The sequence below is a fragment of the Balearica regulorum genome, chromosome 5 (genome assembly GCF_011004875.1).
Source record: "Balearica regulorum gibbericeps isolate bBalReg1 chromosome 5, bBalReg1.pri, whole genome shotgun sequence".
NCBI lineage: Eukaryota > Metazoa > Chordata > Aves > Gruiformes > Gruidae > Balearica > Balearica regulorum.
In genome coordinates this window covers 2,172,097-2,194,790 of record NC_046188.1, presented here as the reverse complement: position 1 = coordinate 2,194,790, position 22,694 = coordinate 2,172,097, and the positions used below count along the sequence as shown (strand labels likewise).

Here is a 22,694-nt window from a genome sequence, read left to right as displayed (position 1 = left end):
GGTGTAAAACTCCCCCAGAAATTATGATGATTATAAAAATACATGGCTCTGCATAGTGTAATCTTATACCACTGAGAGAGGGAAAACATCTGTAATTTGTTTATGCTCATTTTTAAAAATGAAAATGAAAATAACCCACTTAATTGTTGTTAGTGGCACAGTTCAGGATCTGGGGGAGAATCACAGTGATGGATGTGTTGGTTGGAATTAGCTCTGGGGATTTTCTATCCAGCCTCCCACCTGAAGTGGGACTGTCACCAACCCTAGGTCAGGCCAGCCATGGTGTCATCTACCAAGGCCTCAGCCTCCAAGGATGGCATTTCCACAACTGCTCTGGATCCTCTTCCCAGGGGATACACTACTTCTGTATATGTGAAACGAGCCATCGCTATCGCTATCTTTTTGCCAGTGTTAAGTACCCCATAAATACAAATCAGGTAGAGATGGGCACTTTGTCTGATGAAAAGTTCTGAACAAGAAACACACTCTTAAAAGACTCAGTAATAGGAAAATACTATTTCTGATGTTCCCTCAGGCTATTTCTCAGAGCTGGTGGGCTTGGTGGGGTCAGTGATGGTCAGGTTGCACTGTGAGGTCCTGTACCTGCCACCCTTGGGCGCTGGGGAGCTCTTCTTGGTGGCCACTGGTGTTGGTGGGTTGTGTGTGATGCTGCTGCTCTCCTCGGGCAATGCTTCTGTCCCGAAAGCCTGATCCCTCTCTCCTCATGGAGCAGCAAGAAGGCTCCACTTCTCCAGGGAGTGGGAGGATTGAGCTTAGTCACAAGAACCTGACAACCTTGTGCACAAATAAACTGAGGGTTTATTATTTAATTCAGACAGTTGCTTGATTCAAGTTCCTATAAATAACTTTTTTTTTTTTATTCCCCACACTTCGCGTTTGGGGCTGAGCTAGGAGAGGTCACAAGCTGTAAGAACATAGAATCAGCAAATCATGGAATCTTTAAGGTTGGAAAAGACCTCTAAGATTATAAAGTCTAACTGTCAACCCAACACTACCATGTCTACTAAACCAGGCCCCAAAGTGCCGCGTCTACATGTTTTTTGAACACCTCCAGGGATGGTGACTCCACCACCTCTCTGGGCAGCCTGTTGCAATACCTGAGCACTCTTTCAGTGAAGAAATTCTTCCTAATATCCAATCTAAACCTCCCCTGATGAAACTTGAGGCCCTTTCCTCTTGTCCTATTGCTAGTTACTTAGGAGAAGAGACCAACACCCACATGCTTGATTAATCCTGCTTATCCTGGGCAGAGGAGGTGCTGGGCACCGTGGCAGCTCAGGGTTTGCAGGCTCCATCCCACCCCCAGGGCTGGGGGTGCATGCTGGGGTGGGTCCAGAAAACTGTTAAAATCCTGGAGAACTGGAGCTAATAGAAAAATGAGTAATTTGCTTGGTCCTTCTTCTGAGTTGTGGTTTGTTGTTTGTTTGTCTTTTAACTGTGTTACTCTTTTCCTACTGAAGCTAAAAGGAATTGCACAAGTTTTGATAGTGCCTGGAATATATAAAGTCTGATGTAATAGGTTTCTGGCTTTATATAGTAGAACATATTCCAGTCATTCAGCAGTTACTCCTACACCCAGTGTTTCAAAACAAAGATGCAAAAACTAGGTGTGAGACACTGAAGTACAGGAAACACAATTTTAATTCAAGAAATCGTTTTTCTTCCTGAAAGGAGGTTTGTTTTCTTGATAGTCCCTGCTCACTGGGACAGATTTGTGCTATCTCACAAGAAATGCAAATTGTTGTTTAAAAAGCTGTTTATTCTTGCTTAACACTATAAAGCAGCATTGTTTTCATTTGCATTCATGTAAGGTTATGTATTTTAAAATTCCTCTTTAATATTAAACTGTCTTTTTTTTTTCAGTCGGCAAACTAAACCGAAACCCTTTCTGATGCCTGCACAGCATTTAGTGAAACTTTCACTCCTGAGCAAAACAAGAACAGGCTCTTGTTGGGACAACGTGATCCCTGTTGCTGGCAGGTCGCCTGGGTTTTGTAGGACCTACAGTGCTTCCTCCTGCTTCGGGACACCCTCATGAACTGTATTTTTGTTGTTTTTGCCTAGGCGGGTGAGAAGTCGAACATTGCACCTGGCTTTCGGAGGAGGCGGGAGGGCTGTGTATGTGATGAAGTCTGATTGTGGCAGTGCTCTGAGCCGAGGCTCACTCACTTTTCTGCTTCTGCAAGCCCTGTGGGGCCAAGAGTCCTGTCCACCCCATGTGCCTGCAAGAGCAAGGGAAGGAGGAGCTCTGGGAATAGTCCTTGAGCTCAGGGAATAGTCCTCAAGCTCCTGGGGGCAGCATCAGGCTCAGCACTGGAACAGGCTGCCCAGGGAAGTGGTGGAGTCACCATCCCTGGAGGGGTTTACAAGACATGTAGAGGTGGAGCTTGGAGACATGGTTTAGTGGTGGACTTGGTAGTGTTAGGTTAATGGTTGGACTTGATCTTAAGTGTCATTTCCAACCAAAATGATTCTAGGATTCCTTCTGGGCTGTCTTTTCTCCCACAGCTGGTGGTTCAGGCACCCAGCAGCTCCCATACAAGCATGGTCCAGTTTGTTTAAGCAGTGCTCTGCACTGTTTAAATATTTCCATCCTTATCCTAATGAGATGCCCATGGCCCATCTGCAGGTGTTGGAGCACAGATATGGTCCTCCCAGTGAGGTGCCCTGGCTGGGCATGCATTGCTGGGTATCGCTCTTCCAAGTGTTGACGCTGCCAAGCTGTCCTTCATGATGATAAGTCGGGCTGGGCTGGGCTCCAGTGGCTCAGTTAGCTCCAGGGATGCTGGAGCTTGGAGCTTTTCCACCTAAACCCATCTGACCCCATCATGGATCCTGGAGGTACATACAGGTCTGTGGAGCAGACAGTGATTTTTGGTTCACTACGTCCTGGTGTTATGTTAAAGTACGGGCCTGGGGAAAGGCATTTTGATGTTCTTACTGGATGCCAGCCCCAACCTCCTTCTGCTTGGTTGCACTCCATTGGTTCATCAGCAAGTGCCCTTTTATGGATGTGCCGTGACATGGACCTCGGCAGGGCTTTGAGCAAGCTGTCGTGTAATAGTGGCACCGTCAAATTAATAGGTCCAGGCGTCTGTGCACCTCAGAGTGAATCCCAGTGGATCTTGCTTTATTCGGTGCTGTGCTCGGCTGCAGAGGCGATGGGAGCTGGAGGCAAGCTACTTCCTTGAAGAACAGCTTGTGCTAGCAGCAAACGAAGCTTCGGTTGTTAGAGTGGGACAGGGGAAACTACTTGGAGCATGGGAAGAAGGTCCAGAGTTGGCCTGCTCTGAACATTCTTGGTCCTGGGCAAAGTTTGGTGCCCTGCCAGACCTGAAAAGCTCCTGCCATGGGTCTTGATTCCCTCCTGCCCATGTCTCTGATCCATCACAGTCTCAGTTTAATCAAATTTCAGGTTTCCTAGGAGGGATGTGACCTTCGCCATGTTGTGCTGGGACCTGCGGCTAATTTCTGTAGCATTGTATGTATGTGCCATTTGTTTAGGGCTGAATCCATCTCCTCGGTGGTGTTTGTCATTAACTGTGCTGCCAGAGTTTCCTTGGTTAAAATACATTTCTGAAAGGTGTTTTGTCCAAGTGTACAAATGGGAGTAATGGTTAAGAATTCAGGATTCATTTTGGAGAGGTGATTTTTTTTTATGTGTTTGATTTGCATGTGTGTCTACCATTTTAGGTGGGGGAAAGTCAACGTATTACTGTGTGCTCAGAACAGCCAACTAAGTGAGACGTGTTTACTGCTAAACTATAATACTGTTGATACAGGTCTGGCAACATCATCTGTTTTGTGATGCCAGGAACAACAAAGTGTTGCTTCAATTAAGCCCGTCACTTGCAGATCATTTCTTTGCTTATTTTAGAAGATTCATTGAACTCGCTGCCTGCAATCTGTAGGTTGCAAACTGCTCAAAGAGCAGTTCAGGGAGGAAGTTGTAGTGTAGGAAGGTTTCCCTCTACGCCTTTCTTCACGATTCCCCCCAGATCAGTGCAGTCTTGGAAAGATGCCATGTTTGTTGTGTGCAAAGGATGCATCAACCTGGCACGTTGTGAACTAACCATGAAATCACGACAGTGTCATTCTCTGAGCATGCTGGAGTGAGAGGATGGGAAATTTAGAAGTACCAATTGCAGAGGCTGCTATTTTAATACTGAAAGCGTGGAATACGTGCTTTCAGTGCCATTGGAAAACGTGACTGCTGTGCTAAGCTTTCATTGCCAGTTTAAGGGTGTCAAGCAGAAGCAAGAGTTGCAAGGCAGTGTATCTCAATGGCTTTCTTTTTACTTGTAGTGAGGACCTAGTTTTAAAGCAAAACAAAGAAACTCCTCCTTAGAAATCTGCCTGGAAGTTCTGTCCCAGAGGTATCTTTTCTCAGTGCTGATACTCCAGGCAATTCAGTTTTTATTTCCAAGGTCAAGAGAGAGACTGTTGCTGTGAGTATGTCTGATGTGCAGCGCTGGTTGAAGTGGAGGTACCCATCTCGTCCTCCCGTGTCTTTTGGGAGAGTAACCTGGCAGCCAAAATCTGTAAATCTCACCAGGGCACGTGCATGCCAGCAGTCCTGCAGCGTGGAGAAGAGCAGTCCGTCTGCTTGAATTGAATTAGCTGACCTTGCGATGGGTGGAAGAAAGAGCAAGAGGTAAGTCAGGAGATGAATTCCTGCAAGAGCATAGAGGAAATTGTTCTTAATTCTTTGCCTTTGCGGGGACACACGATCGTGACCCGGGAACGGCAGTTGCATTGGTAGCCCTGTGCTCCTGCGGCAGTGGCAGCGGAGCTGGTATCGCAGTGAGGTCTCTCCGATGGCTCAGCTGAGGTAGAAAGAGGCAGAGGTAATACAAGAAACGTGTATGCATCAGGAAAAAGGTTTTCTTTGATACATGATGGTATCTCCCGATATTCCAGGACAATCCACAAAAATCCTTAAAAAAAAATAAAAAAAAAAAATGCACTGACTCCCAGGAGAGGGAGCGTGTCTTGCACCCACACGTGCAGAAATACGGGTGGTGGGTGGGATTGCACAGAAGTCTTTCAAGGCTGAGCTCTCCCACCTGGGTGGTCGCGGTGGCTGTCCTGGCAGGCTGGGCAGAGAAGAGACTGACAGCTCATCTTGCTTGGGGTCTTCCCTGGATCTTTTGGGTCTTTTCAATTCATTTTTCAATTCATCCGTGAAGAGAGCAGCTTTACTTACCAACTTTGCTTTGTACTGCGAAACGAGGATAAATGTTTAAGGGCAAATAAACACTGAGGAGGAATAAGTAGCAAGTTGTTGAATGGTTAGAGGTAAACTAGAAACCAAGTTCTCATGTTTTTAGGAACTATTTCCTTTTTGAGTTTTGTAGAAAACTCACATGGAAAGAGCTTCCTGCAAAGGATGCTCCATATTTGTGCTCCCATAATTAACTGAAGGCTGAGACAGCACCAGTTAGAGTGGAAGCCATCTGCTTTGGGGCTGCTGAGGCATGGAGAGCCTCAGTGTTACAGTTCCTCCCTAACGTAATTATCTCTGGCCACAGTTATTTGCTGGTGAAAAGTTCCACTTACACAGAGATTTGGTCGAGACCTTGTTGGAAAACAACGGTGAGAGTATTAAACTCTGAACAATATCAGAACTCAGGTTCTGTAATGGTTTCCTTTAGTCCGAGCCGTGGTAAGATCTTCATGATTTGTGGAACTTGCAGGATTACTTAAAATGTAATTAGAAATTATATATATACATATGTGTGCATATGAAATAGGAGACACGTAATGATTGTGCTGGAAAATGTAGAATGTATTTGTCATGAATAAAATGCTGCTCCTCCAGGAAAATATTTATCCCAACCCTGCAGCAGGATCCATGCGGGACAAATCCCTGTCTATGTGCAGAACACCTGGGAAAACTGGCTGTTCTCCAGCCCCGTCTCTGCTTGGTCACTCCGCGATCGCTGTACGTGCCCTCCTGCGTTAGCCACGGAAGGGACCCGCACAGTTTGAGCAGGTGGAGGTTCAAGAGCAGAAGCGGTTGCTCCTGCTTTACTCATCAGCTCTCCCTCCTGCTCTGCAGCAGCACCGGGAATTTACGGCATCCGAGCGTGGCTTCCTTCGGGTCCCCGGTCCCTGCTCTTTGCAGCTGATTGACCCCCTGCCCCACGGCCTCAGAGCTCGGGGACAGAGCAGGGACGGGTGCACGGGGGGTGATGGCCTTTCCCGCTGACCCTGGGCTCAGCCGCTCTGCCTCTCCGCTGCAGGGCATCGTTTGCTTATCGTTTCTGTGGTGTTACACCGATGCTCCGCATCCGGAGCCATTCCGAGTAAAAAACAATTCGCGAGAGCGAAGCCCCCAGTGATTTCCATGCAGTTCTGCAGCAGAATAAGGAAGAAATAATCTTTTTTTTTTTTTTTTTCTTTAGGAAGAGAAGATTTAAAGTAATTGCAGATGTATTTGCAACTCTCAGGATTAACTTTTCCCATACTCATATCAGCTCTTAATTTTACTAATTGCAAATGAACTGACCGGGAATCTCGGTGGTATTGCCACGATGAATGCCCTGCCCTGTGGCAATAATTCTCATCTATACTATGCAGCATTTCGCTGCAGGTAACGTGGGATTTGTGGTGTTCTTTTCCAACTGGAGGTTAGGTGATATTCAGTCCGCTAATAAATTTATTATTGGACCAGCATTTTAAAACTTTTTTTCAAAAGTGTAGTATTCTGTGGGAGAAGTGAGGAATGGGAAATATTATACAACAAGTTTTTATTAAATAAATATTCAGGGGTTTGATTACATTCTTCATTTTGGGTCCCAGCTGAGGTAAATGCCGGGTACCCAGCACAGGATGCCTTCGGCTGCGTGACGCTGATCTGCACGAGGGGCTTGCCCTCCTAAGGGCCGTTTGAAATCAGTTGTGACACTCCCGGTGCTGTGCAAAATGCTAACGAGCAAGCACAGGTCTTCCGGTGGAAATTTATGGAATTATTATGTTTTGTTAAAACTCTTAAATACGTTCTCTTTAGTATTTCTTTTTTTTTCTTAATTTTTTTCTTTCAACAGCATTATGGCTATATGTTACTTTCAGTAGCCCTAGTAGGTAAGTGGTAGCAGAAGGAGGTCCGTAGTTTAAATGGTTCCTATGTACCAGTACTAAATATTTCCTACTTTTCACTTTACGGACATGGTAGCATCTATCGTGTGCTCTCCTCTTCTGAGCCAGCCCTGAGCTGATCTAACTCCCCAGACTAGCAAGAGAAGGATGAAGTTAACTTTTTCCCCTCTTTGACTGGACTGGTTTTTGCCCCTCGCCTGATATTCGCCCATACCCCTGTGAGTTAAACTGTGTTTCTGGAGCTCGGGAAGCCTCCTTGATTGATAGCACTAACATAAGACAGCACCGAGCTAATTAAATCACGGTGCCGCTTCCCAATACTACTGTCACAGCCTGACCTAATTTTGACACTACAAAGCTTATCAGCAAAGTATCTATTGAGTTAGAGGAACCATAATACTGTTTCTAGGAACAGATAGATTTTTTTTCCCCCCCCTTACAACTCATTACACTGCTGTTTATTGTCCCTCCTGCTGGGCAAGTATTAAAAGCTTCTACCTACGGCGTAGGGTCTCCGTCTGTTGGTATCTGTTTCTGGAATGGTAGGCGTGCTCCAGTTCAGAGAGGGATGGGCAAAAGGCCATGATAGCTCTTCAGACATGAATATGGGCTGAGATCTTTGTCTCTTTTAAGGACTTCTTTCTTATTTAAAGCGATTTTGAGCAATAAAGTTGTCGCTTGCATCTCATGAGCCGGCGTACTCTGCTGTCCTGCTAATTGCCGTGAGCTGCCGGAGGCTGAAGCTGGTGGAGCACGAGAGCAAACTCCTGCAGAGGTTTTGTGCTGTTTCTTTGTTGTTCTTGGTCTGATGCATCCAAGTCCAGGCGTGTAGCTCCAGGGTGGACCAGCACGTACCAAACGGTGGAGCTGGCTGGGGACACGTGGAAAAGGAGGAGAAAGGCTTCACCTTCCAGCTGCCACTGGCAGGCTGAGCAGCTGAGCGTGTTTTTGTGGAGGTTCAACCATCTTATCAAAAAAGTCATTTACCCTTCACTCTGTTTTTAATTTAACGATGTCATCAAGTCACATGTAAACAAATATCTCATGTCCTAGAAACTTTTGAGATTAACTTGTGAATCGTGAATAAATACTTTGTCAATTCTGCATGTCTTCTGTTTTGAGCAGTTAGGAAACACTGCAATCACACAGTGTCAAAAATGTGTTTTTCAGTAAGAGCTGAGTTGAGCTTCTTTAGAAAAATACCAATTATTGTCAATGTTGTGAATAAGGTCAAGAGAGTTACCAGCACATTAAACAGAAAGGCAGAATGGAGCACTCCAGTTGTCCAAGGTCTCTTATTCGCACCACACCTCCACAAACGTGCTGCAAGTCATGAAGCATCTCCTTTCTGAGTACTAGACTCACTCTCATTCGTTTACTTGTTTACTTTTTCTGTGTGACCGGCTTGGTTTGAAAAAAACTCTTTTCTACTTATTCCTGCACTGCTTTAGAAAATAAATTTTATTCTGCATATTTCCCTTTGAAGTCAGCTAGCATTCATCCCAGCATCTGATTTGTCCTTTGTTTGTCTTTATTAAGTATGGCTAGATACCTGCATACATGTTCAACTTTGGACATTTCTAATTTTACCTTCACAGAAATTTTTATGACTTTTTTTTCCCTCCAGGTCTCTACTGTCTGGGCAACTTCCGCAAGTTGAAACCCGATTGCTTGTGTAGGCGTGTATGTGCGTGCAAGAGACGGGGAAGGGAAATAAATTGAAATTGCTGGAAAAGAGCAGCCAATAAAGGGGACCTATGTAACGTCAATGTACAACGAGATATGGTGAAAGGTCAGGCTGGCACCATTTTTCATCTGGGAGAAGAAATCTCATGGCGCCGCACAATTTTGCAGCAGAAGCTAGACGGGGTTGTTCTTGGTTTTGCGGTTACGGCTGTTCCTTCTGACCTGACACTTAGCTTTCCGTGCATCGTGTGCGCACGTTGCTGGGAAGAGCACCGTGATGGATTCTTTCATGCAATATTTACTGTGTATAATCACAAGACAAATTCTTCTAAAATGCCACAAACAAAATAAATGCCAAGTATATATTACTTTAATGTCTCGTCTGGCATTAAATCCTTGGAGGCATATTTCAGAAGCAACTGTAATGAATATTCCTGCAGTGGAGAGGGAGGTGACATTTCATAATTATGCAATGTCTTCTGAACCATAAGACTTTAAAACTTAAAGAAGTAAGAATATTTTTTATTTTCCTTTATTAGTTTGATCTCCTCTTAAAGCAGTGTATTCTTTTGCCATAATAATACACGGGGGGGTATTTTTTCTTTTCTGTATCGCCTTCCCAAACCTAATGGATATCGAGCAGTGGCAGAGACACTAAAATGAAGGACACTTCAAATGTAATTTGAAGCTATATGAATATAATATGAATGAAAATGTAATATTAATGTAATATGGATTTAAAAGGCAGCAGGATGTTGGCATAATGTTGCTGACTCTTCTAATTTTATCAGAAGTCTCATGATCTATGCTGAACCTTGTTTTACCTTTCTGCTCTGTAGCTCTGCTTTAGCATTTCAGTATTTTATTATTTGTATTGTGGGAGATGATAAAAGCCCCAGTCATGGCCCAGAGCCCTGTTGTACAGCGGCTGTGCATGGCAGAACAAGGAGGACGTTCCGTGTCCCATGACATTGAACGCTTGAGGCGTGTGGAAGGGGAGCAGCTCTCCTTGCATGGGGAGAGCCGCAGTACACCGAGCATTAGTGCTGCTTTTCTACTTAGAAAAAAAACCATAATAATTAAGACTCAACAGATTCGTTTAAGGTCAGAGCGTGACACATTGGACTGACTCCCAAACAAGGACAGTGAGCTCCATGGGAAGAGCAGCCTGGACCGATGGTACCAAGGGGAGGATAGGTTCCATTTCTTTCTTCGAAGCAGCAAATAGCATCTTTAGCCTTGCAAAGCGCCAGCTGTGTAATCGTACGGGGAGGGTGCTGGCATGTGAAACAGTTCTCCTGAGCGGGAGGAAAGCAAAGCTGAGGCAGCTCCTGCGTAGGGAGGCAGGTGGATATACTTGTCTGACTAAACATGACAATAGGTTGAGCATTGTGTATATGTTCGGTTATTGTGCTGTACTTGGAAATAACTGACGCTAGGGAGCAATTTTTGCTGGCCTCACAAAACTGCCAAGAGCAGGCATGCATTGGTGTTTAACCTGTATTCACCTCTGATAAATAGGAGCTGCCTTCAGAGGAGTGGCGAGGGCGAGCTGATGGGTCTTTGAAACTTGGTGTGCAGTGGCTTGAGCAGCAGAGCTTGCTGGAGGAACTTCTGGAGCTCGCTGCTGTTGTCACAGTTGGAGCTGCTGGGCCACCATGCCCAACGGGGGGGGGCTTTGTGCTCTTGTCCTCACTTGGTTAGTCTTGCGTGGCCCCACCAAGCTGTGGTCTCTGCTGATCTGAACGTTTTCCAGTCCTGTGTCACCCTGTGCCGTTAGACGTGCGAGCACACCAGGAGTGCAGGAAATATCCGTTCCCTGCACGAGCTCTTCTGCCTGTGCTGGTGCTCTGCAGAGAGGGTCCACCAAGGACAGATTTCTTAAACACTTGCTAAAGAGGTTAACCTAGGCCAAGTACATTGAAAAATGATCTAAATATAGTAGAGTGAGATGAACGGGGGCAATGCAAGGTAGCTGGGAATATCAGGCTTAGTCATTACAGCCTGAAATAATTATTCTCTTCCTGTTCATTTAGTTGACCTGACACAGTCCTGTTGGGTCCTTTGCTTGAGTCTCATTTTCTTCAGCCTCTGGAGAGTGAGGGTCAGACATTTGAATTATTAGCAGGCTTGTATCAACTCTAGGCATTATACAGCACTTGATAACTCAACGAGCTGTGTCAGGTGGGAGCCGTGCGCGGGTCGAACCAGCAATGGCATGCTGGTGGGGAGGTTCTGCAGGGGTGCCAGAGCAACGCACCCCAGGAACGCCACGAGCACTTCAGGTGGGCGATAGCTGAGCAATTGCAAGTTGATCAAAGAGCCAGAAGACTGGTGTGAGGGGGAGGCAATGTGCAGGACGGAGCCCTGAAAATTGGGCTGCAGCCTTGCGGGGTGGTTGCTGCTGTTCCAGGGGAGGTAAGGAGAATGCATGGATGTTTTCCCAGCAGCACGGGGCTCTTGAGCTGGGAACTCAATGGCTTTGAGTCCTGTTGGGCTGGGCTTTAACTGTTCTGCTTGCTGGTTGTGATTGAAGACTGCAGCTAGGACTTGAAGGTGTATCCGCTTACGCTGAACAGGAGCGGTGCACTGTTGAGCACAGAGGGTGAAATGCTGGGTCTTTACAACTCACCAGAATTACTTTTTATCTCTTCTGCTGTTTAGTTTATGTTACTTTATTTGGCAGTAGGACTGTAACTCAACTTTCTTATGGTTCAGAAAGAAAGAAAATCGTAGAGCCAGGAACATGCTTTGGAGACCTGTTGAAACAGAGCTGTAATTTGTACATGGGGTATTAAAAGCAACATTGCAGTTTTCCTACACGTACAGCATGTAAAACAGCGTAATGTACTCTTGTTCAGGTTGCATATATGAGAAAATTAAAGTAAGGATTCTGCTTGAACTTAACCTCTGGTCCAAATCCCAATCCCTCTGACAGCAATGGGATTTTGGTATTGACTTTGAAAGGAAGTAGCATCAGCCCCACTGCTTCTCCTGCTTAATTTTAATGGTTTAATTAAGGCTTCTCATTTGCATAATGACTGTGATAATACATTTAGAAAGATATATAATAAAAAAAACAATAACGCAGAGTTCATTTGGAAATTGAAACAAAAATAACCAGAATGCAAATGAGTTTGCAAAGGTTTCGTTTGGGGGATCGCCAGGTATTAATAAATAGCGTGGCAGTCTCTTCTGGCGCTGGATACGCGTATGCTGAGCGAGGAGAAGGCTGTTCTGCACGGTGAAACCACTCAGCTCCAGCCTCGGTCCTCCCAGCTAGGGGCAGTGTGAGGGTCCCAGGCTGCCGTGATGGAAATGGGTCTGAGCGAAGCCCGGGGTGCTGGTGGTGATGCTCACCTGGTTTCTCTCTCTGGGTCTTGCAGCCCCCCCCACCGTGCGGATCGTGCACTCGGGCCTGGCGTGCAACATCGAGGAGGAGCGCTACTCGGAGAGGGTCTACACCATCCGTGAGGGCGAGACGCTGGAGCTGACCTGCCTGGTCACCGGCCATCCTCGGCCACAGGTGAGCCCCCGCTGTGCCCCGTGGCAGCCTGCCGCTGGTCACCGCACCTTTCCTATGCTCTGCCACCGAGCCCCTGCGGGTTGGCTTCATCTTCTGCTAAGGACAAGACTGGTGTAGGGTGGTAGAGATGCAATGCAACAGGATCCAAGGGGAGGGAATTGTCCGGGCTGTTCGTTTGAGATTGGGATGTTGCAGGAGAAACATCAACAGCAGAAAAGTTTATGACTTTTTTTTTTTTTTGGATGAGTGGCTAGGAATGTGGTATTAAAACCAGCAAGTCTGCGTTGTGTTGAACGTGGGGTCCTGATGTGTGAGAGTTTGGGATCCACGGAAGTTGGTGGGAGGAAAGGAAAAACAAATACGGGGACAGGGATGGCTGAACGTAGGCAGTCCGCACACAGCGAACAGCAGGGCTGGGGGCACACGAAAGCTGGGGGGAGTCTTGCCGTGCTCCTGGGTCTTGGGTGTGCTTGGAACCGCGGCATTGCAGCCCTGCAGGAAACAAAAGTTAAACAGGAATAAATTACCTGTTTCCCAGGCCTAACTCTATTTTATAGCATCACGTTCAAAGCCAAAGAGTCGTGCCACCCTGTGCCATGGCTGTGTCCCCTGTCACAACCCCTTTGCCCAGGGTACCCCTCAGCAGGTTATTTGAGATCAGGACCTTTCAAGACCTGTGCAATGTAACGCTTTATCACCCCCTGCTCTGCTTTTCCCTTTCCATCTTTTCCTCTGTTCCCCAAACCCAACCTGCTCCCAAAGGTGGCCGTGGCCACTTTGCCTTCTGCTGCGTCCCCTCATCTTGCTCTGCTGGTGAACAAGGTCCGAGAGCCAAAGGTGCGCCTGCAATTAGCTGAAACTACCACGTTTCACAGCGTACATATTTCGGATGAGATTTTGAGCAATAAAATACCTCGCACGGGTTTTGTTTGGAAGGTGATGGATGAAACGCGTCCCTCTGGCAGTCACCTGGGGCCGGGTGGGGGCTGAGCGGTACAGTCGGCTGGGGTGGGAGCTGGGGAGATATGTTCCTCCAGGAAGGAGAGATGTGCTGATTCTCTGCTGTTTATTCTGTAGCTGTTCTCGATTTAATGAGGAGGCATAAAATCAAGGAGGTGAAGTTTAGCCTGTGCTGGTTCAGGGAAGGCTCATAGGTCAGGCTGTGCCTTACAAAACTCTGCCTGCACACAGTTGCACTCTCTCAGCGGCAGTCACACATTAAAGCCATGTTATAAAACAAGCCATTTTTCCATTTTTCTTTCAAATGAAGTGATCTCTGTCTAGTCTTTGCCAGGTGAAGGAGAAACTAAAAAAACCCTAAAAAAAAAAAAAAAGGAAAGAAAAACACTTGGCCAAGTGTCCAGATGTTTTGGTAACACCCCAAGTGAGAACAGTGCTGTTTTAAAATCAGTGCTGCTGTTACGAAGTTCAAAATTCAGTGCGTCACAAGGTATGAAAAGTATGGATGGCCCTGCTGTTGTATTCTTTCCCACTGCTGATTGTCCTCTTCGGTCCGACGGCACTCCGACGGTGCTCAGGCCATGGGAGGTTGGTGGAAGGATGCTCTTGTCGTCAGGGGAAGATGCTGGTGGCTGCTCGTTGGAAGAGCCGAGTGAGACAGCCTGGATTGACGCAGAAGTGGATAATAAGGTTTTAATGTAGCACTGACTGCAGCAGGAGGGCAACACCTCCCGCCTTGGGGGCACCCTGCTGGTTTTTAGGGGCTTTGTTACAGCAGAAGGTGCTGTGCAAGGCAGGCAGATGGGATCTGCCGCAGGTGGGCTGCTCCAGCCGCCTCTCTGAAAACAAGTCCGTGTCTCTCAGTGCCTGTTGGTCATGTGGGATTCATTCCGCCTTCCCAAACTTTTCTTATCCAGGCTTATTTAGCAACTTTTTCAGATGCAAAGCAGCCGGCTGCGGATGCAGCAGTTTTTGGCATGTTGTGTGTTTGGGTGGAGGTAGAAGAGAGCAGGATAAAGGTAGACTGATACTTCCAGCGTGCTTCCATGGGGAACGTTTCTTTCTCAGACCATCTCCTCCATCTGCTCCGGCAAAGCTGACCAGCAGCCTGGGAGATTTGGTGCAGCTGAAATCATAGAGTCAGAGAATCAGAAATCGTAAAATCACAGATCCCTCTCCAGCCTGCCTACCCGGAGGCTCCAGGCACCTTCAGAGCGAGCGGGGCTCTTATCCGTCAGGAAACGTGTTGGACCAGCAATGAAAGGTGCCGTCTCGAGCAGTAACAAAGCTTATGATGCTTCTGAATCAAAAAAAAGAAAAAGAAAAAAAAGCTGTTCAACCAGAACGTCTTATCAAGAAAGCAACCACACGGCTGCTTTTTCATAAAAATCTCTATTTTCTCATCTGGGATTCAGGATGGAAAATTGATTTCTCTTCATTTTACCTGTTTATAGATTTTCTTTGTCAGCCAGCACCTCGGTCTGCTCTCTCACGTTTGCTCTCGTGTTACAGCTCTCTGAGACTCGCAATATTTTTTGCAGATTAATTGCCTGAGAGCAGGGGGGATAATTTTGGTAGTCTCAGATGGGTGATTCTGCACCGAAATACGGGAGGCTTGACAGGGCTGCGTTTGATCATTAGCCTTTTTATCACCTTCCTGTTAAATTTCCATTCAATTTTAGTGCTTCAGAAAGTTAAAAAAAAAAAAAAAAAAGGAGACTAAGACACCATAGCTTTTTGTGTTGACATGTTTAAACTTCAGCATGAAACTCTGTGGGAGTCGCAGCCCCTTGGACTCATTGCGTGTGAAATTTGCTGTGGAACTCGCCGGCATTTGTGTTGCTTTTGTCAATGGGGCTGCTGGGGAAAAGCACCGACCAGGGACAGGCAGAAGAGGGTGGGTGGATGTGAGATCAGAGAACTACCGACGGCTGGAGAAGGGCTGGTGACAAGGACAGGGAGTGACAGGCCAAGGGGAATGGCCTGAAGCTGCAGGAGGGGAGATGGAGATGGGATGGGAGGCAGAAATCCTTCCCTGTGAGGGTGCTGAGGCCCTGGCACAGGGTGCCCAGAGAAGCTGTGGCTGCCCCTGGCTCCCTGGCAGTGTTGAAGGCCAGGTTGGATGGGGCTTTGGGCAACCTGGGCTAGTGGAGGGTGTCCCTGCCCATGGCAGGGGGTGGAACTAGATGGGCTGTGAGGTCCCTTCCCACCCAAACCAGTCTGGGATTCTGTGATTCTGCTCTTACCTGCCAAGAACTACTCTTGGGCATTTTACTCTTGGGCTGGAGCACCTCTCCTGTGAGGACAGGCTGAGAGAGTTGGGGTTGTTCAGCCTGGAGAAAAGGCGGCTCCGGGGAGACCTAATTGCGGCCTTCCAGTACCTGAAGGGGCCTACAGGAAAGATGGTGAGGGACTGTTCATCAGGGAGTGTAGTGACAGGACAAGGGGTAATGGGTTCAAGCTAAAGGAGGGTCGATTTAGATTAGACGTTTAAAAGAAATTCTTTACTGTGAGGGTGCTGAGGCCCTGGCCCAGGTTGCCCAGAGAAGCTGTGGCTGCCCCTGGCTCCCTGGCAGTGTTCAAGGCCAGGTTGAATGGAGCTTTGGGCAACCTGGGCTAGTGGAGGGTGTCCCTGCCCGTGGCAGGGGGTTGGAACTCAATGATCTTTAAGGTCCCTTCCAACCGAAACCATTCTATGATTTTAAATACAGATAGTGTAAGGTTTTTATTTATTCTGCTTCACAGGCCTGGTTCTTTAGGGGAGGTCTGCAGTGTGTTTCTGCTGGGACCAAGAGGCAGTGGCTGGCTGGAGACAGTGATACGGCATTTATTTTTAAGCCTTCCTTTTTTAGATGTGTAGAATTTATATGTGAAACTTGACGATATATAGTTGTTGGGTTCTCATGTTCAGACAGTGTTCAATATGAGATGGGTTTGAGGGGAAGTATCTGGCAGGATTCTTCCTATTCTTGCAGATGGAAGTGGTGAAAATAAATTTTTATTTTTATTTTTTCTGCAAGAGACTTCCATCCACATTTTCTGGTAATTGCCAGTCTTTTCAGTACTTCATTTTTTTACCATTTTTTGCACAGAAGGTTATCATATTTGGTTTGCAAATTATGGAAATTATTTTCAAAATGATATTTTGTCAGACCCTGGGAAGTGAGTTTATAAAATATGTAATTATGTATCTATTCTAAGAATGCCATTCAACTTGCATGTGTTTCTCAAACTTTTTCAATTATTGTTGGCATACATAGAAACTCCTTTTGTTTTAACGGCTGTAAGAAGTCAGCAACTCTGTGCTAGGCATTTGGAATATCCCCGACCGGTGTTCGCTGTATTCCCCCCCCCAGTCAGGAGTGGGCAGAAATCACGCATTAATGAAGGAGAAGATGAAGTGGTTAATGTGCTGTGAGTTAGCTGGTGGGACCATCCGTCCTGCGTCCTTCCTTCCAAGAGGTGGCCTTTGCAGGTGCTGGCCTGGTTTGGACCTTCGTCTTGCAAAAGCTCTTGGTTTTACCATGTCACTTCGATTAATGATCTGCTGTAGCATGCTGTATTTTTTTTTTTTTTTTTTTTTTTTAAACTGAGAGTCTGGGATGTACGTACATCCTCTGTTTTCTGCAGTAAACTCAAGTCTTGGCCCACCGCTGTCCTGTGCTGCTCCTTACGCTTTAGCGGCAACTGGTTAAGGGACCATTAGGAATTCCTGCCTGAAATAACGGCTGCTAGATGCGTTGGGGAGCAGAAATGCTGCACGACTACGACAGTGGCTCACGGAGAGGGACTAGGATGTTAGCGGGAAAGTGCTGCGCCTCTGCGGGGGTGCCCGGAGCAAACTGCTTTCTGCACGTGCTGTGCTCTTGCTTCATGTCTCTGCTAATTGTTATTGCCTTGGCCGTCGCAGGCGATGGCATTAAAGCTGAACGGAGGCTGCCAGGTTCCACCCGTAAACATGTGTGAGGTCTCCATCGCATGGAGATGAGAGGAGAATTCTGGGCTTCAGTCTTCAGAAACATTGTGCCGGTTCATTAACAGGGCGTCTGCTTCGTTCTTGCTCCGTCAGGTGTGGGAGCCAGGCAGCAGCGCTCACGTAAAAACATCGTTCCGTACGTAAGGCTGGTGACAGTAACAAGCTTTATGTGGTGTCCTTACAGTGAAACTGTGGAAGTACCATCTGCAAGCATTCAGTTTTGGGAATAGCATTGAAGAGCGGGTGCAAATGCTAAAGCAGAAAGTTCTCTTCCTGATTTGCAAGCTGAGTTTAGTAATTGAGCACCTTAATAGCTAGAAGTTTGGAGCTACAGTTAATTACACCTACAAAATTAAAGTCTCTAAAATCATGCACTCTACTTAACAAAGAATTTTTTTTCTTGTTTTGGGGATAATTAGCTGCATTCACCTGCTTTCCTAATTCTGAGCTCACAGTAGGTCTCCACAACTATTGAGAGGCAATTCAAAAGCCAAGTATCTAATGGTTAGTAGAGGAAAATCTCCTGTGAACTTTTCTCCTCTGGGTCCTCTTATGATCTCAGCCGGATGGCAGGTAGGCAGGCATGTGCCGGACCTAGCCATGGGCTGGAGAAGATGCCAGCACTACAAGATGGGTCAGCTTAAGAAGCTGAGCCTGGAGGAGGACCAAGCTGAGCCCTCTGTCTGGCTGTAGAGAACATCAGGTCTTCTTGTCTGATGTTTGTCCAGTCATTGCCTTCCTGTCAGCCTAAAAGGAGCACTGTGGCTTGGAGAGGTGCCTATGAGTCAGCCTCAGACCATTGCTGCAAATTGCTGCAAGCGGAGATGGTCCTCAGGGAGTCTCCAGAGGCTCCTCTATGTGCCCTGCAAGCCCAAGCACCTTTCTCCCCAACCCCCACCATCCCATGGACCACCCACAAGGAGAGGAGACCTTGCTGATGTTCAGATGCAGCCCCCTGCCCTGCAGGACCGCTGGTACCAGCAGAATGTCTCTCTGCTTTTCCTTTCTACCACATTAAAAGTTCCCCTGGGATATAAAAAGAGAAAAGACAGTCTCTCTCAGAAGGTTGCAGATGTGTCCTTCTCCTTTATTTTGCTAGACGGCTCCTGAATATCCAGGTTTGTATCCAAGGCACATTTACACGTGAAGTATGCCTTCGTGTGCACACTAATGCCTGCAAGGGAGCGCTTGTAGCTGAAAACTCTTCCTGGGGAAGAGGACAGGGCTGAGACCCCTGGAGCCAGCGTGCTTTTCTGCGGGACAGCGCGCTCAGCTCGCCCTTCTGCTTGTGCGCGTCGCGGTTCGGTGCTGTGTTACGCTCCCGCCCCATGGGCATGAGGGACTGTAGCAGGAGGAGATCAGACCAAACCAGGTGGGACCCGTATTGTCTCTCCCTTCCTTCACGGATTGGGGAAGGCACAGAGCAAGCGCTGCTTGTGGGGTTCCTCTCCAAGGGTGTGCTCACGGCTTCGGAGGGCTGGTGCGGGTGTGCACGCCATGGTGGCAGGGCGCTGCTGCCTGCTCAGCCTTCTCATCCCACCCTGCTGCAGGTGGGAGCCTGGGAGGAGGAAGGAATGTTTTCTTTTTTTTTTTTCCCCTCCTTTTTTTCATACATGTGCTCCTGTGTTCTTTACCAAAGCGCGTGTTTGTGCCTTTTTTGGCTTTCCAGGCATTGCTTTGAACTTTTCAATCAATTGTTGTAGTTCTGTACGAGGCCGATGACTCGCGTGTGCCTCTCTGATCTGCTCCAAGTTGCGTTGAACCGACGCTGCTCTACAGGGGCCCGCCTTTGAAAACGCCTCTTCAGATGGACTCTTGCTGGCTTCCCACCCCGTGCCGCAAAATTCTCCCCGCGATTCGGTACAGGCAGGTGGAAGCGGAGAAACTCGGGTACTGAGAGTCCTGGTGGTGCTGTCAAACTGGAAACTGTTCTGAAACTTGGTTCAAAGTGCGTTGAGGTCTGATCGATATTGGGGGCCTTTGGGGAGAAGAATGCCAGGCTGCAGTCATTACTGCAAGGGAAGAAACCCTTGCCCACTGTTGTTCCCCAAAACTTACCCTCACTCCTGATTCTACAGAAAGCTCCGAGCACCCCAACACCATCTTTGCATGTATACTTGTTATCTGTGCAGTGATTACGTGGCATTTGATATATCACTGCTATTCATAATTTGCAGCATTCTTATACACAGCACTCATCACTTGATCTATTAAATGCGCCATTAGTTGCCATAGAAACTAATTTTCCTTGATTAAGTTTTTAAAATGCCACATCCACGCTCAGGTGAGGCTAACGGTGGGTGGGCAAATGCAGCCCTTTTCTCACAAATGACTGCTTTCAGGATTTTGCCCGGAGGTTGGTTTGGGTTTTTGAACACAATTCCTCAAAGCCCCTTGCTGTGTGGAATGAGGGCAGTGGCAGGAGGGTGTCCTGCCGTTTGCTGCTGGCGGAGCTGAACCCAGGGTCCGGGTCTGGCTGGCTGCGTGTCCCCCCAGTGTCACCCCCAGAGTCTGTGTTCCCCCCTCAGTGTCACCTTTGGAGCAGTGTGTCCCCCCAGTGTCACCCTTTGGAGCCATGTGCCTGCTCCAGTGTCACCTTCGGAGCTGTGTCCCCCCCCAGTGTCACCTTCGGAGCCACGTGTCCCCCCCAGTGTCACCCTTCGGAGCCGTCCATTTTCCAGACGTTGCCCCAGGAACTGTTGTGCCGTACCTGCCTGTCCGCTCGCCCGGAGATGTGTAAGGATGCGCTACGGCCGCTTATCCCTACGATGCAAAGAAGTTAATTGCTGTTGCATGTAGGTGACACTCTGTTTACCCCAGGGAGGGTCTCCTGCGCAGCCTCTGGGGGGATGTACCTTATCCCAACCTTCCGTGGCAGCTCTCGCCTGTGCTGGGGGGGGGGCAGCTGGTGGCAGCGATGACTGTGACTGTCCCAAGGTGAGGAGTGACATTTGGACCCCGGGGGTCAGAAGCAGCAGCATCTTCTGAAAGAGCAGGGCCTGGCTGGGGTTTGGTATTCCTGGTTGTCCACTAAAGGCTGAATGATGAAGACCTTGTTTGTTGGTAGAACCTCACCTACTTTGGGGTTTTTCTTCTGCTCTGGATGGTTTTTTCCCATGTCTTTCAGCTCCGTGTGCTGTCACACCTCGGGTTACCATGTCACGAGCGGTACGTTCCGAGATGCAAAATGTGCTGAGTGGAGGGAGGGTGATGCCCGGAGTCCTCAGCCAGTCGCTTCCCTGTGGCTGCAGGGTGGCAATGGGGGCAGCCGCGGGGCTGCTCTCTGTCCCCACCTGCGTGGCCCGGTGCTCTGGGGCAGGTGATGGGGTCCCCACATCTGTCCCCCTGCCCTGGCCAAGCTCCAGGAGCCAGGGAGGCAGCAGCAGCTGCTGACACACGTAGTCCAGCGTCTGAGAGTTGGGCGAGCTCTGGGAGTTTGGCAGGTTTGGGGATGCAACATGCCCTAATGAGCACTGAGGCTTTCTTCTGCAGAACTGTAGCAGATTCCACCTCCTCACGTCCTTCAGACACCCTTCCCCTGTGCAGCGCTATCGGACCATGTCGTTTTATCCCTTTGCAATCAAGGGGCTCAGCTGTGCCCTTATTGCTGGTTACGTGTGAAGAGCGCGGCAGAGCGCTTGGCTCTCCCGGAAGGCGGTGCATGGGAGGAACTGCTTTTGGAAGACCCAAAATTTTCTCCTTGCCTCTGTTTTGCTGTTTTCTTTCCACTTGTAGGAGTGGAGTGCTGTGCTGATGGCCACTCTGTCAACAAGTAGATAGTCCCCTTGCAGCTGAGATGCTGCGAGGAGGTACCTTCTGCTTCCCCAGCTCCGTGCTTGCACACCCTGAGCAACGGCAGGACTGCTGCTCCTCCGGGGCGTGCGTGACCCTGGGGACGTGCACCCGCCTTTGGGAACTCGGGTGGTGTAAGGGGGTGGGCCCAGCAGCTCGGATGTTCTCCCGTGGCTGCGGGGGACCGTCAGGGATGCTGAGCTGACTCACGCCGTGTGCCTGCTCGGTTGGAACAGCGAGGTGCTGAGCAGACAGCCTGTGCTACAGAAGCGGAGGTGGTGGGTGGCAGGGACGTTCCCGGTGTGGGCTCGGTGCTTGAGTCCCCACAGTTGCCTGGGCTGAGCCGGGCAAGCCACACCAGGACTGGCCGGAGATGGAGCTGTGACCCGTTTTGCAGCTGCGTTGTTGCGGGTATTGTCCGTAGCGTGTGGGTGACGGGGTTTGTATTGCAGATTTGTATTGCAGAAGAAGGAATGGTTTGAGTTGAGTTATCGTCTGGTGCCGAGTGGTACGATGGGGCTTGAATAAACAACTGGAAGAAGCAGTAGGCAAGGGAGGAAGGCGGTGATGCTGCAGCGGGGGGAAAGCCTTGTGCTGCCTTGCGTTTAATTTGTTGGGGTTTGGGGTTGGTTTTTTTTCCCTTTCCGAAGCAAGTGCGCTGAACCTCATGGTAAGAGTTAGGTGGGATGGACGGGGACCCTCTTGAGATATTGGCCTGCACCTTCCTGTGCGACGGGATATCTGTGTTCCCCGAACAACTGCAGAGCCTCTTCGCAGAAGCAGAAAGGAGCCAAGTTTTCAAATTAGAGAGGAGGATCAATAGGGAGACTATGTGGGTGGGTAGATGGCTAGCACGTTTGTCCTTAGCAGGGCGAAACCACGGTGCCGAGAGGGACCGAGAGATCAGTCCAGCCCAGCGTAGCCCACAGCAGCAGCTTTTGCTCGGCCTTCTAAGTTTGCATTTAGAAGCAATGGCAGGGAAGGAAACAAAAAGGGCTCGCTGAGACTATTACTTTCACATGCTTATTGGGAATTGTTTTTTTTTTTTTTTTTCTTCCTGTCTCAAATGAGTGGTAGGAATAAACCAAACTTCTGGAATTAAATAGGTTTTTGGTGGGTCGCAGCACATCTGTGGAGGGGTTAGCTGCACTTCCTTGCACAAAGCAGCCCTGTCCTGGGTTGGAGCGTGTCGTGGCCCTGGTTGGCGATGTGCTCGGGGGCAGGACTGGCTCGGTCCCAGGAATCCTGCTGCAACTCCAGGTCTCTCTTCCTTCCTTGTCCTTCAATGCTGTCCCTCAGTCAGGACGCTGGGATTTCTGTCACGGACGGTTTTTTTCACATTTAACGCTTATTTCTCTTGTCAGATGGAGCAGGGGAGGGTTGTAGCGAGCACCGAGTGTACTGCAGTGCTCTGCAGAGGTGTGAATTCAGGTGCAGTGCTTTAGGATGAAAACATCAATTAAACTGTTCGTAATCTCAACAGCAAAAATGGCATGTAAATTTTAATCAGGTATTTGTTTTAATGCCGAAGAACGATAGAAATACATGGCCTTCGTAGCTAAATATGAGCTTTATTGAGTCAAACTTCTATGAAAGGTTCCTTCAGCATAAAATGCAGGCTAATTTAGTCAT

General features: G+C 48.2%; 1 protein-coding gene across 1 annotated transcript in view; it reads left to right on the top strand.

Moving 5' to 3' along the window:
• The window catches only part of MDGA2 (MAM domain containing glycosylphosphatidylinositol anchor 2), a 383,424-nt gene that overhangs the window by 122,426 nt on the left and 238,304 nt on the right, over window positions 1-22,694 (top strand). The window contains exon 2 of the mRNA XM_075753135.1: window positions 12,195-12,334. Within this exon, the coding sequence (XP_075609250.1) occupies window positions 12,195-12,334 (140 nt within the window). The remainder of the gene's footprint in view (window positions 1-12,194; window positions 12,335-22,694) is intronic.